Source organism: Oncorhynchus nerka, linkage group LG25 (genome assembly GCF_034236695.1).
Source record: "Oncorhynchus nerka isolate Pitt River linkage group LG25, Oner_Uvic_2.0, whole genome shotgun sequence".
Taxonomy (NCBI): domain Eukaryota; kingdom Metazoa; phylum Chordata; class Actinopteri; order Salmoniformes; family Salmonidae; genus Oncorhynchus; species Oncorhynchus nerka.
In genome coordinates this window covers 24,887,919-24,904,836 of record NC_088420.1, presented here as the reverse complement: position 1 = coordinate 24,904,836, position 16,918 = coordinate 24,887,919, and the positions used below count along the sequence as shown (strand labels likewise).

Genomic DNA, 16,918 nt, shown 5'->3' with positions numbered 1-16,918 from the left:
TGTAGCACCCAGGATGAATGGGGCTGCCTCGGGAAGTCCCAACAAAGGATCCAGATCAGGGAAGTAAAATTTCTGGTCGAATTTCTCGAGTGACCTCCAAAATAATGTCCAAACATTATTTTTGGTTGTAGGACATAATACTTAACATTCTGAGCAAATCATTTAAGAAATAACACAAAAAAAGCTAACTACAGCACCTTGCCACTATAATGAATACTCATTCACATGCAGAGCGCGGCAGGTGGTTATTTCACCTTTACAGAAGGCAAGACTCTTGGTCACAGGCAGGCAATGGTCATACACAGGTAGGCAAACAGGCAGGTGAATCAGAACTAGGACTGAAGGCTATAACTGGTTCTCACAAACGAGCTAGGAAAAGGCTTAGTAGAGTTAAAATGAACAATACCTCACAAAGGCACAAACAGAATGAACTGAACTAAATAAGGAGCTGATGAGACCAGATGACTAACTAAACACAGGTGACATCAATGAACAAAAATGAAAGACAGGGCTACGTTCAAGAACACAACAAAACAGAACACACGGTTGACTAAGAAAATAAATGCAGACCCTTACAGCCACCTTGTCAACTAAAATCATATGGTAACACCAAAAATAATAACCAGCCTTGAAATGAATCATATTCTCTCGTCTCTCAGTCATAAAGTGAAATCTCTCATGATCTTTGCTGCCAGTGAATTTCCGTTGACAGAGCTTGGCATGCTTTGAAATAGAAGCGGCATGTGGTCTCAAGCCAGGATGGGGAAGGGGGAAGAAAGAATCTATTGAAATTATATTTTCATCCAATCTAACTGTATGAAATTGTTCAAAGAAAGATAGAGTTACTATTTATAACCAACCTAGAGGGAATGCAGTTCTAAATATACACAAATTGAACTATTTTCAGCGTATATTCATTCAAACTGTTCTGTTGCTATGCCTAAATGCCCTGCAATGGTGACAGGAGGTCACGTTTTCAATTAAAAGTTTAACCCTCTACTTCCTTTATGTGACACCACAGCTGTCGATCACAATTACAACAAAGCACTTCCGAGGCCTTTGTAAAATTGATGGTGGGTCTAAATATACCTTCTCACACGACTGCTTCCTGTCACGTCTGAATTAGACTTATCACGAATACACGGCACATGCGTAAATTCCCCCTTACATTCTACAATTCTTAATTTACCATCAAGAGCAATAACAATATGGGCATTTCATGTGAAAATGACCTATTCCTGGTGAGAGGAAGGAAATTAAATGAATATGAATGCATGAGGTAGAATGACTGTGAATCACTATAAGCAGTGGCAGTGCCTGACTCAAGTCTGTGAATCATATTTTATTACATCTTGGCCATAACTGGTATAATATTTTATTTTCAGTGAAAAACAATGGCTACCGAAAGAGAGCGATAGCGATCAACTCAACTACTTGGTTGATGTTTTCTCTTACCTTTCCTCCTATTTGTTACACTGGCACTTCCTCCTTCTCAACCGGATGGACAATTACTGAGGATGGTAGCGGACTATTGTCACTCCTATTTCCCATTAATTCTAAGCCTACGGGAAAGTGTGTGCCCTCAGGCCGGGAGGAAAGCAAACACTGGGCGTAAAGGATCCATATATCTTTACAGGACAAGTTTTTGATATTCTAGAGAATACAGACCATTTCCAATGCATATTTTGAGTTTTGTAGATATGCACCTTATCCTGACAAATTCTGAATCCAGATGTATCTTTTACTCCGAATATCACATATTGACATTTCCTATGGCTGGATATGGACTCATTCAATATCGTGAGACATGACATCCTATTTTCTCTCTTCATGTTAACAAATACTGACTGTATACATCCAACCTGGTCTCAGAGCATTTTGTATTATTCTGTACAAGACACTCCATTTATACTGATAAAAAATATAAAACGCAACATGCAACTATTTCAAAGATTTTACTGAGTTTTATAGTTAATATGAGGGAATCTGTCAATTGAAATAAATTCATTAGGCCCTAATATATGGATTTTACATGACTGGGAATACAGATACAGTGCATTCGGAAGTATTCAGACCCCTTGAATTTTTTCACATTGTTATGTTACAGCCTTATTCTAAAATGGATTACATTGTTTTTCCCCCTCATCAATCGACACACAATACCCTATAATGACAAAGCAAAAACAGGTTTAGACATTTTTGCAAATGTATTCAGATCCTTTACTCAGTACTTTGTTGAAGCACCTTTGACAACGATTACAGCCTTGAGTCTTCTTGGGTATGACGCAATAAGCTTTGCACACCTGTAATTGGGTAGTTTTTCCCATTCTTCTCTGCAGATCTTCTCAAGCTCTGTCAGTTTGGATGGGGAGCGTTGCTGCACAGCTATTATCAGGTCTCTCCAGAGATGTTCGATCAGGTTCAAGTCTGGGCTCTGGCTGGGCCACTCAATGATATTCAGAGACTTGTCCTGAATCCACTTCTGCGTTGTCTTGGCTGAGTGCTTTAGGGTCGTTGTCCTGTTGGAAAGTGAACCTTCACCCCAGTCTGATATCCAGAGCGCTCTGGAGTAGGGTTTCATCAAGGATCTCTCTGTACTTTGCTCTGTTAATATTTCCCTCAGTCATAACTAGTTTACCAGTCCTTGCCGCTGATAAAAATCCCCACAGCATGATGCTGCAACCACCATGCTTCACTGTAGGGATGGTGCTAGGTTCCCTCCAGACGTGAAGCTTGGTATTCAGGCCAAAGAGTTCAATCTTGGTTTCATCAGACCAGAGTATATTGTTACTCATGGTCTAATCCTTAGGAAACTTTGCGGTATTTGTTTTTATTATGTATTATTTCTTACATTGTCATCCCAGAAAATCTTAAGTGCTATTACATACAGCCGGGAAGAACTGATTCCTGAGGCTGACCCAAAACAACGCCGCCGGAGGAGAGGGAGTCGGAACGGTCTTCTAGTCAAACTTCGGAGGCGCACACCACCCACCGCTTCCGAGTATATTACTCGCTAATGTCCAGTCCCTAGATAACAAAGTTGACAAAATCAGAGTAAGGGTTGCTTTCCAGAGAGACATCGGAGATTGTAACATACTCTCACGGAAACATGTCTCTCTCGGGATATGTTGTTGAGTCAGTACAGCCATCGGGATTCTCAGTGCATCGCGCCGACAGGAGTAAACATCTCTCCAGGAAGAAGAAGGGCGGGGATGTATGTTTCATGATTAACGACTCATGGTGTATTATCTCCCAAGGGAATTCTCTTCGGTTATTGTCACAGCCATGTATATCCCCCCTCAAGCCGATACCACAACTGCCCTCAAGGAACTTCACTGGATTTTATGCAAACTGGAAACCATATGTCCTGAGGCTGCATTTATTGTAGCTGGAGATTTTAGCAAAGCTAATTTGAGGAAAAGACTAGCTAAATTATATCAGCATATCGACTGTAGCACTCGCGCTGGAAAAACACTGGACCATTGTTACTCTAACTTTTGCGGTGCATGCAAGGCTCTCCCCTGCCCTCCTTTCAGCAGACTCCATTTTGCTCCTCCCTTCCTATAGGCAGAAACTCAAACAGGATGTACCCGTGCTAAAGACTATTCAACACTGGTCTGACCAATCATAATCCATGCTTCAAGATTGTTTTGATCACATGTTCTGGGTAGCCTCAGAATAATATTGACATATATGCTGATTTGGTGAGTGAGTTTATAAGGAAGTGTATAGAAGAGGTTGTACCCACTGCGACTATTAAAACCTACCCTAACCAGAAACCGTGGATAGATGGCAGCATTCGCGCAAAACTGAAAGCGCGTACTACCTCATTTAACCATGGCAAGGTGACTGGGAATATGGCAGAATACAAACAGAGGAGTCATGGGGCGGCAGGGTAGCCTAGTGGTTAGAGCGTTGGACTAGTAACCGAAAGGTCAGCTCTGGGATTTGAACTTGCAACAAGGTACAAATCTGTCGTTCTGCCCCTGAACAGGCAGTTAATCCACTGTTCCTAGGCCATCATTGAAAATAATAACTTGTTCTTAACTGACTGGCCTAGTTAAATAAAGGTAAAAAAAAAAAATCCCTCCGCAAAATGTCAGTATACAGACAAAGTAGTCGCAAGTCAAAGACTCAGACACGAGACGTATGTGGTAGGGTCTACAGACAATCACGGACTACAACAGGAAAACAAGCCACGTCGCAGACACCGACGTCTTGCTTCCAGACAAACTAAACACCTTCTTTGGCCGATTTAGGGTAATACAGTGCCACCGACGCGGCCCGCTACTAAGGACTGTGGGCTCTCCTTCTCCGTGGCTGACATGAGTAAGACATTTAAACGTGTTAACTCCCACAAGGCTGCCGACCCAGACGGCACCCCAAGCCGCATGCGCAGACCAGCTGGCTGGTGTGTTTACGGACATATTCAATCTCTCCCTATCCCAGTCTGTTGAACCACATGGTTCAAGATGACCATTGTTCCTGTACACAAGAATGCAAAGGTAATTGAACTAAATGACCATCGCCCGTAGCACTCACTTCTGTCATCATGAAGTGCTTTGAGAAACTAGTCAAGGATAATATCACCTCCACCTTACCTGTCACCCTAGATCCACTTCAATTTTCTTACCGCCCCAATTGCATCGCACTGCACTGCACATCTGGACAAGAGGAATACCTATGTAAGAATGCTGTTCATTGACTACAGCTCAGCATTCAACACCATAGTACCCTCCAAGCTCATCATTAAGTTTGAGGCCCTGGGTCTCAACCATGCCCTGTGCAATTGGGTCCTAGACTTCCTGACGGGCCGCCACCAGATGGTGAAGGTAGTAAACAACATCTCCACTTTGCTGATCCTCAACCCTGGGGCCCCTCCTGTACTCCATGTTCACGCATGATTGCGTGGCCATGCACGCCTACAACTCAATCCTCAAGTTTGCAGACGACACAACAGTAGTAGGCTTGATTACCAACAATGACGAGACAGCCTTCAAGGAGGTGGTGAGGGCTCTCAGAGTGTGGTGTCAGGAATATAACCTCTCACTCAACGTTGACAAAACAACGGAGATGATCGTGGACTTCAGGAAACAGCAGAGGGAGCAGCCCCCTATGCACATTGACGGGACAGCATTGGAGAAGGTGGAAAGTTCCTCGGAGCACATATCACTGAAACTTCAATGGTCCACCTCACACAGACAGTGTGGTGAAGAAGGCGCAGTAATGCCTCTTCAACCTTAAGAGGATGAAGCAATTTGGCTTGTCAACTAAACCCCTCACAAACATTTACAGATGCACAATTGAGAGCATCCTGTCGGGCTGTTGTATCACGGCCTGGTATGGCAACTGCACCTCCCGCAACCGCATGGCTCTCCAGAGGGTTTGCGGTCTGTACAATGCGTCACCGGGGGCAAACTACCTGCCCTCCAGGACACCTACAACACCCGATGTCACCGGAAAGGCCAAAAAGATCATCAGGGACAACAACCAGCTGAGCCACTTCCTGTTCACCCCGCTATCATCCAGAAGGTGAGGTCAATACGGGTGCATCAAAGCTGGGACCAAGAGACTGAAAAACAGCTTCTATCTCAAGGCCATCAAACTGTTAAACAGCCATCACTAGCACAGTGAGGCTGCTGTCGACATACAGACTTGTAATCTCTGTCCACTTTAATAAATGGAACACTAGTCACTTTAATAATGTTTACATTGCTTGCATTTCTCATCTCATATGTACACTACTGTTCAAAAGTTTGGGGTCACTTACAAATTTCCTTTGTTTTTTAAAGAAAAGCACATTCTTTGTTCATTAAAAAAACATAAAATTGATCAGAAATACAGTGTAGACATTGTTAATGTTGTAAATTACTATTGTAGCTGGAAATGTCTGATTTTTAATGGAAAAGGCCATATCTCAGACTGGCCAATGAAAAATAAAAGATTAAGATGGGCAAAAGAACACAGACACTGGACAGACTAACTCTGACGAGTAGGCCAACAACCCGGAGTCGCCTCTTCACTGTTGACGATGAGACTGGTGTTTTGCGGGTACTATTTAATGAAGCTGCCAGTTGAGGACTTGTGAGGCGTCTGTTTCTCAAACTAGACACTCTAATGTACTTGTCCTCTTGCTCAGTTGTGCACCAGGGCCTCCCACTCCTCTTTCTATTCTGATTAGAGCCAGTTTGCACTTTCTGTGAAGGCAGTAGTACACAGCATTGTACCAGATCGTTAGTTTCTTGTCAATTTCTCGCATGGAATATCATTCATTTCTCAGAACAAGAATAGACTGACGAGTTTCCAAAGAAAGTTCTTTGTTTCTGGCCATTTGAGCCTGTAATCGAACCCACAAATGCTGATGCTCCAGATACTCAACTAGTCTAAAGGCCAGTTTTATTGATTCTTTAAATCAGAACAACAGTTTTCAGCTGTGCTAACATAATTGCAAAAGGGTTTTCTAATGATCAATTAGCCTTTTAAATGATACACTTGGATTAGCTAACACAACGTGCCATTGGAAAACAGGAGTGAGGGTTGCTGATAATGGGCCTCCGTACGCCTATGTAGATATTCCATTTAAAAAATCTGCCGTTTCCAGCTGCAATAATCATTCACAACATTAACAATGTTTACACTGTATTTCTGATCAAGTTGATGTTATTTTAATGGGCAAAAATGTGCTTTTCTTTAAAAAAAAATACATTTCTAAGTAACCCCAAACTTTTGAACGGTAGTGTACACTGTATTCTAAACCATCGATTGCATCTTAGCCTATGCCGCTCTGACATTGCTCATCCATATATTTATATGTATAAATTCTTATTCCATTCCTTACTTAGATGTGTGTATTAGGTATTTGTTGTGGAATTGTTAGATATTACTTGTTAGATATGGCTGCACTGTCGGAACTAGAAGCACGAGCATTTCTCTACACTCGCAATAACATCTGCTAACTATGTGTATGTGACCAATAACATTTTATTTGATTTGAGAGTCTTTTAGGTGCCTTTTGGCAAACTCCAAGAGTGTTGTCATGTGCCGTTTACTGAGGGGTGGCTTCCATCTGGCCACTCTACCATAAAGACCTGATTGATGGTGTGCTGCAAAGATGGTTGTACTTCTGGAAGGTTCTCCCATCTCCACAGAGGAACTCTGGAGCTCTGTCAGAGCGACCATCGGGTTCTTGGTCACCTCCCTGACCAAGGCCCCTCTTCCCCCGATTGCTCAGTTTGGCTGGGAGTCTTGGTGGTTCCAAACTTATTCCATTTAAGAATGATAGAGGCCACTGTGTTCTTGGACCTTCAATGATGCAGAAATGTTTTGCTACTCTTCCCCAGATCTGTGCCTCGACACAATCCCGTCTCTGAGCTCTACGGACAATTTCTTCGACCTCATGGCTTGGTTTTTGCTCTGACATGCACTGTCAACTGTGGGACCTTATATAGACAGGTGTGAGCCTATCCAAATCATGTCCAATCAATTGAATTTACCACAGGTGGACTCCAAGTTGTAGAAACATGTCAAGGATGATCAATGGAAACAGGATGCACCTGAGCTCAATTTTGTGTCTCATAGCAAAGGGTCTAAATACTTATGTAAATAAGGTATTTCTGTTTTTATTTTTTACGAATTTGCAAACATTTCAAAGAAACTGTTTTAGCTTCGTCATTATGGAATATTGTGTGTAGATTGATGAGGAAAACATTTTATTGAATCAATTTATAATAAGGCTGTAACATAACAAAATATGGAAAGGATCTCATCACAGTATCTCTGTGCATTCAAATTGCCATTGATAAAATACAGTTGTGTTTGTTGTCCGTAGCTTATGCATTCCCATACTATAAACCCACCACCACAGGGCAGTCTGTTCACAACGTTGACATCAGCAAACCACTCGCCCACACGATGCCAAACACGTGGTCTGCAGGTTGTGAGGCCGGTTGGACATGTCAAACCTTTAACTGCAGTGTGCTAAATCAAGGTCACACAGTGTTTCTTTGTAGTCTTAAACAAATCAACTTTGAAACAAAAGTATACACCTCACACATATGGTTATGGGCTTAAAAAAGACACCTGTACCATGTCAAATATAGAGTTTGAATGTATTCAATATTACACTTCATATACATCACAGAAGACTTCAATTTAAAAAAAATGTTAGACATAGAAACACCCTAGTAATTATTTTTTGTATGTTCATTAATTATTAACATTCCACCCATGAGGCCACTAGAGGGCTCTTTGGTCATTTGACTGCAGGAGAGGGCTACATAAACATTTATTTTTAGCAAAGATTTGCCTACATTTGCAATTTTGTGATGGGAGCTCTGGATTTGCTGTGCTGCATATTTTAAACAGAAATAGCAAAGATGTGCTTTGGAAATAGCAACTTGGATTAAATATGATGTTCGCCTTTCTGTGCTTTGTAAAACCTACTACTGAATATGGTGCAAATGTATGCTCAGATATGTCACCATCATATGTGAAGAAGCATGCTGATTTTCGGCACCTGAACAGGTAAAATCATTTGGTCACTAGGCATTTAATGAGTTGGATTTAGCCCTTTTTCAATCAGACATGTGAGGATGAATATTACATATCATTTAAGGATATATATTGAAGAAATTCAGTATTAAAAAAACATATACATAAATGATCAGGTAACCAAAGATATGATACATTTCTGAAAATATGTAAGCGGGTGCACGCGCATCAGGTGTGTGTCTTGAACATATCTCACCTCAGATATCTCTCTGGACTCATACGGTAGCAGGGAGATTTCTGAAGTCCAGAGTGGACACATGTAGAAACTGTCCCATTAAGGAGAATATCCTAGCTCTGTATATGAAAGGACATGAGTATCTGGAGCATGTCTATGTATATATTTCTGGATATCTAACATGTTATTTAATATATCCCCTGATAAGACCGTTTGAGCCCAGTGAAAAGTAATTATACAACCAAAAAATACCAAAGAGCCCTTTACTCGTTCAAACAGCCGACCAAAGCAGCCTGCTACCGACCTTCACTAAACCTTTTAACCAGATACAATGCTATTTTACAGTAAATGTGTTAACTGACAAGGTAAAAATCTGTCATTCTGCCCATGAACAAGGCACTGTTCCTAGGCCGTCATTGTAAATAAGAATTTGTTCTTAACTGACATGCCTAGTTAAATAAAGGTTAAATAAATACAAAATATAAATGGTTTGGTTGATTAGCAACAAAACTGATGCGTGCGCAACTACAGGGAAAAACAGACAGGGATGGCTCAGATTGTTTTTAACATGGAAACTATATTTAGTCTACAATGTTTAAAAAAAACAGAACTAAAGTTCCACAATGAGCACTCAAATACATATTTACAGCTGTTGGTTAACTAGCAAGCTAGCAGATGTTAGTCATATTTGCATAGACGCGACATCAGTCAAAACACCTCAAAACGAGACATGGTATCAAGAACAAGATCAAATGAGCTGAAATGAGCCACTTACGATTCCCCACATGGAAGTTTCTTGTCATTGTTGTTAACTATCGTGCCGCTTTGAAGCGTGCACATCGTTTTCATGACATTGTCAGCAAATGACTGATGGATTGGCTGAAAGAATTGGCTAAAATAAGAAGATTGTGGAAGCAGTTATGTTAGACTTCAGTGCAGCTTTTGACATTTTTGATCTTAGAAAATACCGTGTTATGGCTTCACATCCTCTGCCATATTGTGGATTGAGAGTTACCTATCTAACAGAACACAGAGAGTGTTCTTTAATAGAAGCCTCTCCAACATAATCCAGGTAGAATCAGGAATTCCTAATGTAAACCAGGTAGAGTCTTGGCCCCTTACTTTTTTTTTTTTTTTTTACTAATGACCTACCACTAGCGTTGAGTAAAGCCTGTGTGTCTATGTACACTGATGAATCGACATTATACACATCAGCTACCACAGCAAGTAAAATCACTGCAACACTTAACAAAGAGCTGTAGTCAGTTTCAGAATGGGTGGCTAGTTTTACGGTAGTCCTAAATATATCAAAAACTAAAAGCATAGTATTTGGGACAAATTATTCGCTAAACCCTAATCCTCATTGTTATCGGCTTTGGTTTTCAAGGTTGGTTCTATTCAGGTGTGGACACACACTGATTGGAATCATTCTCATTGGTCAGGATGTGTTGCAACTGTCGCCTCATTAGTCAGTCGTTAGTCTCACCTGTTGAAGAGACTAAACTGCTTAGTGTAACACAAGATTGTAAACTGACAGAGTCAAAACATTTTTGATGTAACAGTAACTAAGATGGGAATTGGTCTGTCCGTGATAAAGAGTTGCTCTGCTTTCTTGACATCACAATCAACAAAACATGTCCTACAGGCCTTAGTTTTAACACACCTGGACTACTGCCCAGTTAAATGGCCAAGTGCCAAAAAGAAGGACATAGGCAAATTACATTTGGCCCAGAACAGAGCAGTGTACACAGAGGGCTAATTTCAATAACATGCATGTCAATCTCTCCTGGCTCAAAGTAGAGGACTTCATCACTTGTTGTCTTTGTGAGAGGTATCAACGTGTTGAAAGCGCCGAACTGCCTGTTCAAACAGCTAAAACACAGCTGAGACATACATTCCCCACAAGACTTGCCACCAGGAGTCTCTTCACAGTCCCCAAGTCCAGAACAGACTCTGGGAAACACAGTACTACATAGAGCCATGAGTACATGGAACACCTCATGGCACAAAGTGGACAGTGAAGAGACACACACGCACTCTAACACATACACTCTACACACATTTTATACTGTAAATTTGTAGTAATGGAGCAATGCCAATATGTATAATGCCCAATTTGTAGTTTGATGTACTGTTTTATTTATGATGTAGACTATTGTTTTATTCCTGTTTGGACCCCAGAGAGAGTCTCTCCCTCTCTCTCTCTCTCGATCGCAGAACATCAGGGCCTGGACAGTCAGATCTTACATACAGTACAATATGAATACAGTATTTCCATTTTCACAGGAAAATTAACTATAATCCTGATCTGCTCCTCTTATTTATAACACTTCCTAATCCTATTTCAAATATGAATCTGGTGTCCTCTCCTGTATACATGCTTTGGCGTTAAGTGGATTTATGACAGAATACTGATCCTGGGGGTGTGTCTGGGGAATAGAGGAGTGTGTTAAAATACTCTGTACACATTAAATGAACATTAGCATGTACAGTAACAATACAACATGGTAGAGAACGAACAGTGAGTCACTTGGAAACAGGAGAAGTATGGCGAAGTGAAGTAATAATCATTGTGATTAAAACATCACTAGATCAACTGGGCCGCATATATATGAGAGAGAGAGAGAGAGAGAGACTTCATGGGGGCTGTTGAGGGAGGAAAAGCAATCACTGCAATACTATTCAAACACTCACTCCCTACTTCAGACTATGTAAGGAAACAGTTATGTGAATAGGAGAGCATTTCGCTACACTCGCATTACAATTTGTTAACCATGTGTATGTGTGACAAATAAAATTTGATTTGACAAGATGTCTCCTCCAGCTACCGTCTGTCCGTCTGTCTGTCTGTCTGTCTGTCTCCATGTTAATGAGGTCTGTAGTAACAAACTGTTTGTCTGCATCCGTCCACCCATCCACCCTCCTGGTCGATGTGTCAGAGTGACCCCTGGGCTCCGGCTCCTCTGCTGTCTTGTTTGTAACATAACTGTGCTGTATCCTCTCTGCTCTTTCTCTAGTCAGGCTACCACTCTCATTTAATAGAGCCTAAAAAAAGCCTAAAATATGAAGTTACCTGAGGATGTTGAAAGGTTCATCAAGCATGTTTAAGACCTTTCGGACCTTTCTTAAATGTAGAAAGGAGAGTATGTAAATCTGAGTATGTAACTACTGTAATAGTACAAAAATAACAAGCCTTGAATAGTTACAAGCTTTTCAAAGCTTTCCACCAGGTTGTTCTCCATATTTCAAGCAGAGTTGTTTCTAAAGCACATCAATAACATCTAACACAAGCCCCTTTCTTTATCTTGGTCCTCGAAGAACAATTTTAGTGTAAAGATGAGTCAAACATAGGGAGTGAGACAACACCAAGATCACTCTTGTTTTGGCTGCTTTCATTGTCTTATTGTAACCACAGATAACTGCCGCCAAGGGCAAAAACGGGTTGCCATTAGCGACTGAAGGCACAGTGGGCTATCAGAGTGGAGGAAAAAAAACAATAAAGCATAACAAGCTTGGAATGGCTTTGAATATAAAGGGAGACGATAATGAGCTAAAAACAAAATAAATATGTAGTGTGTGTGTGTGTGTGTGTGTGTGTGTATCTTCGCTCTGTGTTTTAGGACCTCACTCTCAGCTGTCACAGGCAGGTAGCTTGCCACTGTTCTGGAGGCAGTGTGTGTGGGGGGGTTCTAAAAGCAGCGCGGTGGGTTGGTTGGGGGAGTGGGCCGCTGTGAAAGCTTTTCCTTGTTGGATGGATGGAGCTCTCTCTCTGTCTCTCTCTCTCTCTTTCTCTCTGCTCATAAGCACATGAGCACCGACTCCTCCAGTCCATCCACTGACTGCCTGGTGAGGTCTCTGCAGAGGCCTCCAGAGGTTGCCTGGTTGCCCAAACTCCTTGCTCTAGCCAAACGCTGCGTCACGCCCATGGACGTTAGTTTCTTCTCCTCAATGAGTCTGGATCTGAGTACCACCAGACTATTTCCAGAACCCGATGGGTTTCATACGTGGGTAAAGCAGCGTTTAGAAAATGTGTCATTGGTGGGGCCTCCCGAGTGGCGCGTAACTATAGACCCGGGTTTAATCCCAGGCTGTGTCGCAGCCGGTCGCGACTGGGAACCCCATGAGGCGGTGCACAATTGGCCCAGCATCATCCGGGTTAGGGGAGGGTTTGGCCGGCCGGGATGTCCTTGTCACATCGCACTCTAGCCACTCCTTGTGGTGGGCCGGGCGCATGCACGCCGACTTCGGTCGCCAGTTGTACGGTGTTTCCTCCGACACATTGCTGCGGCTTGGCAGTGTCGTTTTGGAGGACGCATGGCTCTCGACCTTTGCCTCCACCGAGTCCGCACGGGAGTTGCAGCGATGGGACAAGACTGTAACCACCAATTGGATACCACAAAAAAGGGTGTAAAAAAGAATGCGCCATTGGCTTTGATACTCTGATTGGTTAGAGATGATCCAATCGCTGATGTTTTGTGCAACATCCCTAATTTTGACGTCACCACAAATTACTTCAACTATGGCGTCTCAGACTGAAGTATGTAGTGTACATAGAGCAGCGGAAGAATTCAGTTTGAGTCGTCAGGCAACTCCAGAGGTGGCTCCAGCTATTTGTTGAGGGCACAATGGGCACGTGAGGACAGGAGCTGTCACAAGCCTGACGGGGCTGGAGACAGAGTGGAAAGGAGGAGAAGACTCTCAGAGGGGAAAGGAGGAGAGAAACAGATGCAGAGGTGGTGACAAAAGCCTTGTCACCTGAGGCACCCTCTCTGGGAATCTGTTTGAGTGTGTGTGTGTGAATTAACATCAACATTGATGATTAACTGTTGGGAAGGAAGGAGCCCAAAATTAACAGAGGCCTGAGCTCCACATCATCATCATTACTGTTTTCCCTCATTCTGTGATTAAATTGACAAAGTCACTCTGCACCACAACTATTTGTTTGTCACTAATTAGGCTTTAAGCATTCTGTTCTAAACTGTTCTATTAAACAGAAAATACATTCTCACAATTCCATGTCCCCTGCTACTCACTATTGCTAGATCTACAGAACAGAAAATTGCAGATTCTACAGAGAAAACCTAGTGAAGGCAAAGCCCAGACTAGTGAAGGTAATGAAATGGTTGAGGGCTCTGGCCATATCTTTACTAGGGTACATGGTCATCAGAGCTGGTCTACTGCAGAGAGCAGGTGGAGTGATAAGAGATCGTGGTTATTATGCTCATAACACCAGCCAGCTTTCTAGCCTTCCCTTCAGCTGTCCTCAGCATCACAAAACAGGACAGAACAGCACCTTGAGAAAAGTAATTTGCTTTAAGACAGGCAGTAAAAGGGTACGCCTCATAAAGGTCCTTTATGTGCAATCAATACCTGCACCAATGAGTAGGCAGCGGCTCAGCTCAGCAGATCTCGGTTTCTGTTCTGTCTGCCCTGTCTGGGAGCCTAAAGACAGTCTCAAACTGTAAGGGCCCTGTTTTTTTTATTAGCTTTCCATGTTGCCTTGTCCTGACAGCTATTCTCTATGTACAATAGGCTGAGAGCAAAGCATCTGTTGTATAGATCAGGGATAAGGAGTGTTAAGCTAATACATGAGCATGTCAACGCTGTTTCAACCTCTCCCCATGATGCTAACATATACACCACCGCAGATGGAAATATATACAAAAAACAGATTACAAAAGATATACATCAATATAGGATGAGTTTGATACATAGTGGTAAATCTACAGTATAATGCTTGATGCACTATAATGCACAGCGAATCAGTGTTTGTGTGCTATTGTCATTTGAAAGTGAGAAAGTTTAAAGCCCTGTAAAAGAAAATGCCATACTGAATAATATCTGGTGATATTAATAACAGATTACTATCTTATTAGTCACCACAGAACAGAATACATAGGTAATGATGGAGGATGAACAGGGGAAATGGAGAAACTAAGAGCCATGTATTTATGGATAACAGTTCTGGAGAAACTGAAGACGGGTGCTTTTTGTGAATAGTTTCAAGTTTTAATGTCACAAGTACAGTGAAATGCCTTTCTTGAGAGCTCCAAATACCTCAGCTGGGGTATAGTGAAAATACCACATGCCATTTTTACTGTCAGAGTAAATAAAGACAGTCACTAAGTACAGTCAGGGCCAGGTCAACACTTAAAATGGACAACAGTCTCATTTGTTTGTCTCAGTCAAATGTATTCCAATTGAACACAAGACATTGGTTTTATTTTAAACAAGGAGGCAGATGACTTAATGGGCTCTTTCTGGTATGTCTAGAGAATGAAATAAACTCTGGCACCAAAGCGATGATAACACTGAAAGTATCCTCTTAAGATTTTATTTTCAGCAAGAGTGACTACTTTAAAGTAGTCTTGAGTGACTAGTTTAACACTTATTTAACACTTAAAGCATTGTTGGTTAAGGGCTTGTAAGTAAGCATTCCACTGCAAGGTCTACAGCTGTTGTATTCGGCGCATGTGACTAACATTTGATTTGATTTGATTTAAAAAATCATATTTGATCCTTTGAAATGCAAATCAAAGTAAACAACTCCACACTTCACCTCTTCCCTCATACTTTATATTATGTAGTCTTGATGCAGTGTTTAAATCAGAGGACTGCTGACTGGACAAAGGAAGTCTTACCTGTCTCACACCTCTTCCCTGTGAAGCCTAGCTGGCAGATGCAGTTATTAGGGGAGATGCAGGTTCCTCCATTCTGGCACAGGCCATCACACATCACTAGAGGAAGAACACAGGTACCACAAAGTCAATATTCAATATTAATTTAGCTCGATTAACATTTTATTTAGGCCTAGATAAAAAAGGGTTATAAAAAGGTTTCTTCAGCTGTCCCCATAGGAGAACCATTTTTGGTTCCAGGTAAAACCATTTTGGGTTCCATGTAGAACCCTCTGTAGAAAGAATTCTACCTGGAACCAAAAGTGTTCTATCTGGAACCAAAAAGGGTTCTCCTATGGGGGCAGCTGAAGAAACCTTTAAGGTACTAGAATGAAAAATGACCCTATCTGTACTGTATCTGTGTGGGTCTGGTCAGTAGGATCTCACCTTTGCAGATGGTACCGTTGCCAGTGTATCCCGGCTTACAAGAGCAGCTGTGTCCCCCCACTGTATTGAAACAGAGGGCATTCTGGGCGCAGCTGTGTAGTCCGCTCACACACTCATCATGCTCTGGAACAGCAAAACAAACACAGATCAATCATACCATAACCGCACCTTTAAGACCTGAACTAAACTTCACCTTACACAGGTCAATCATTCCATAACAGCACCTTTAAGACCTGAACTAAACGTCACCTCACACAGGTCATCATACCATAACAGCACCTTTAAGACCTGAACTAAAATTCACCTTACACAGGTCAATCATACCATAACAGCACCTTTAAGACCTGAACTAAACTTCACCTTACACAGGTCAATCACACCTTAGCCGCAGGAAGCAGAGAGAGGCAGACACACACTATCATCAGTACCAAGCAGAACACAGGGAGATCTTTATCCCAGACACGCAGGAATAAATCTATTCTGTGTGGACCGTTCCAGAGGGTTCAATTTTATTGGTCGCATACACATATTTAGCAATGTTATTGTGGGTGTAGCGAACTACTACTTTGTGATAAGTATTTGCTTACTGTGTCCAACTTAAGGACGTTTTTTACTAAACTTTTGGTGTTGCGTTGTGACCTTCCAAAAATGACTGGAAACTTCCTGTGTACCTTTTTATAGAAGCAAAACAAAACTTCAGTTATGACTCAGTATCTAGAATGACACAAAAAGTCAGGTCCCAAAGGACCCAAACCTGCCATTGGTTATCAAACTATCCAACTCTTTTTGGCAGAGAGAATAATTCTAGTCCTATGGTGCATAACATTGTATTGCTTATCTCTGGGTAACACTTCTACCATTTGTGTTAGTGGATTTCTGGGCCATCCTAAGCCTGGCATCAAGTCCTCTTTGCTGTGCTCACACATGTTCATACACCAACCGACTAACTCTCAGGAGGCTTACTACACAATAACAATAAAGTATAGTATTAATATATTGTGCTTTTCTCCTAATTAGTGGAAGTATTTTTTCTGTAGTTGTTGGACTTCTATTGTTTAATACAGCAAAAATCAAACGTCCCTCGAACTGAACATCTTACTATCTGAGAACAAGGATGTATCTGAATGAG

General features: G+C 41.8%; 1 protein-coding gene across 1 annotated transcript in view; it reads right to left on the bottom strand.

Annotated features, from left to right (window-relative positions):
* Positions 1 to 16,918, bottom strand: part of LOC115109267 (protein kinase C-binding protein NELL2a-like) — a 107,939-nt gene that overhangs the window by 22,262 nt on the left and 68,759 nt on the right. The window contains exons 14-15 of the mRNA XM_029633995.2: positions 15,790 to 15,912; positions 15,367 to 15,462 (exon numbers count right to left, since the gene is read on the bottom strand). Coding sequence (XP_029489855.1) covers positions 15,367 to 15,462; positions 15,790 to 15,912 — 219 coding nt within the window. The remainder of the gene's footprint in view (positions 1 to 15,366; positions 15,463 to 15,789; positions 15,913 to 16,918) is intronic.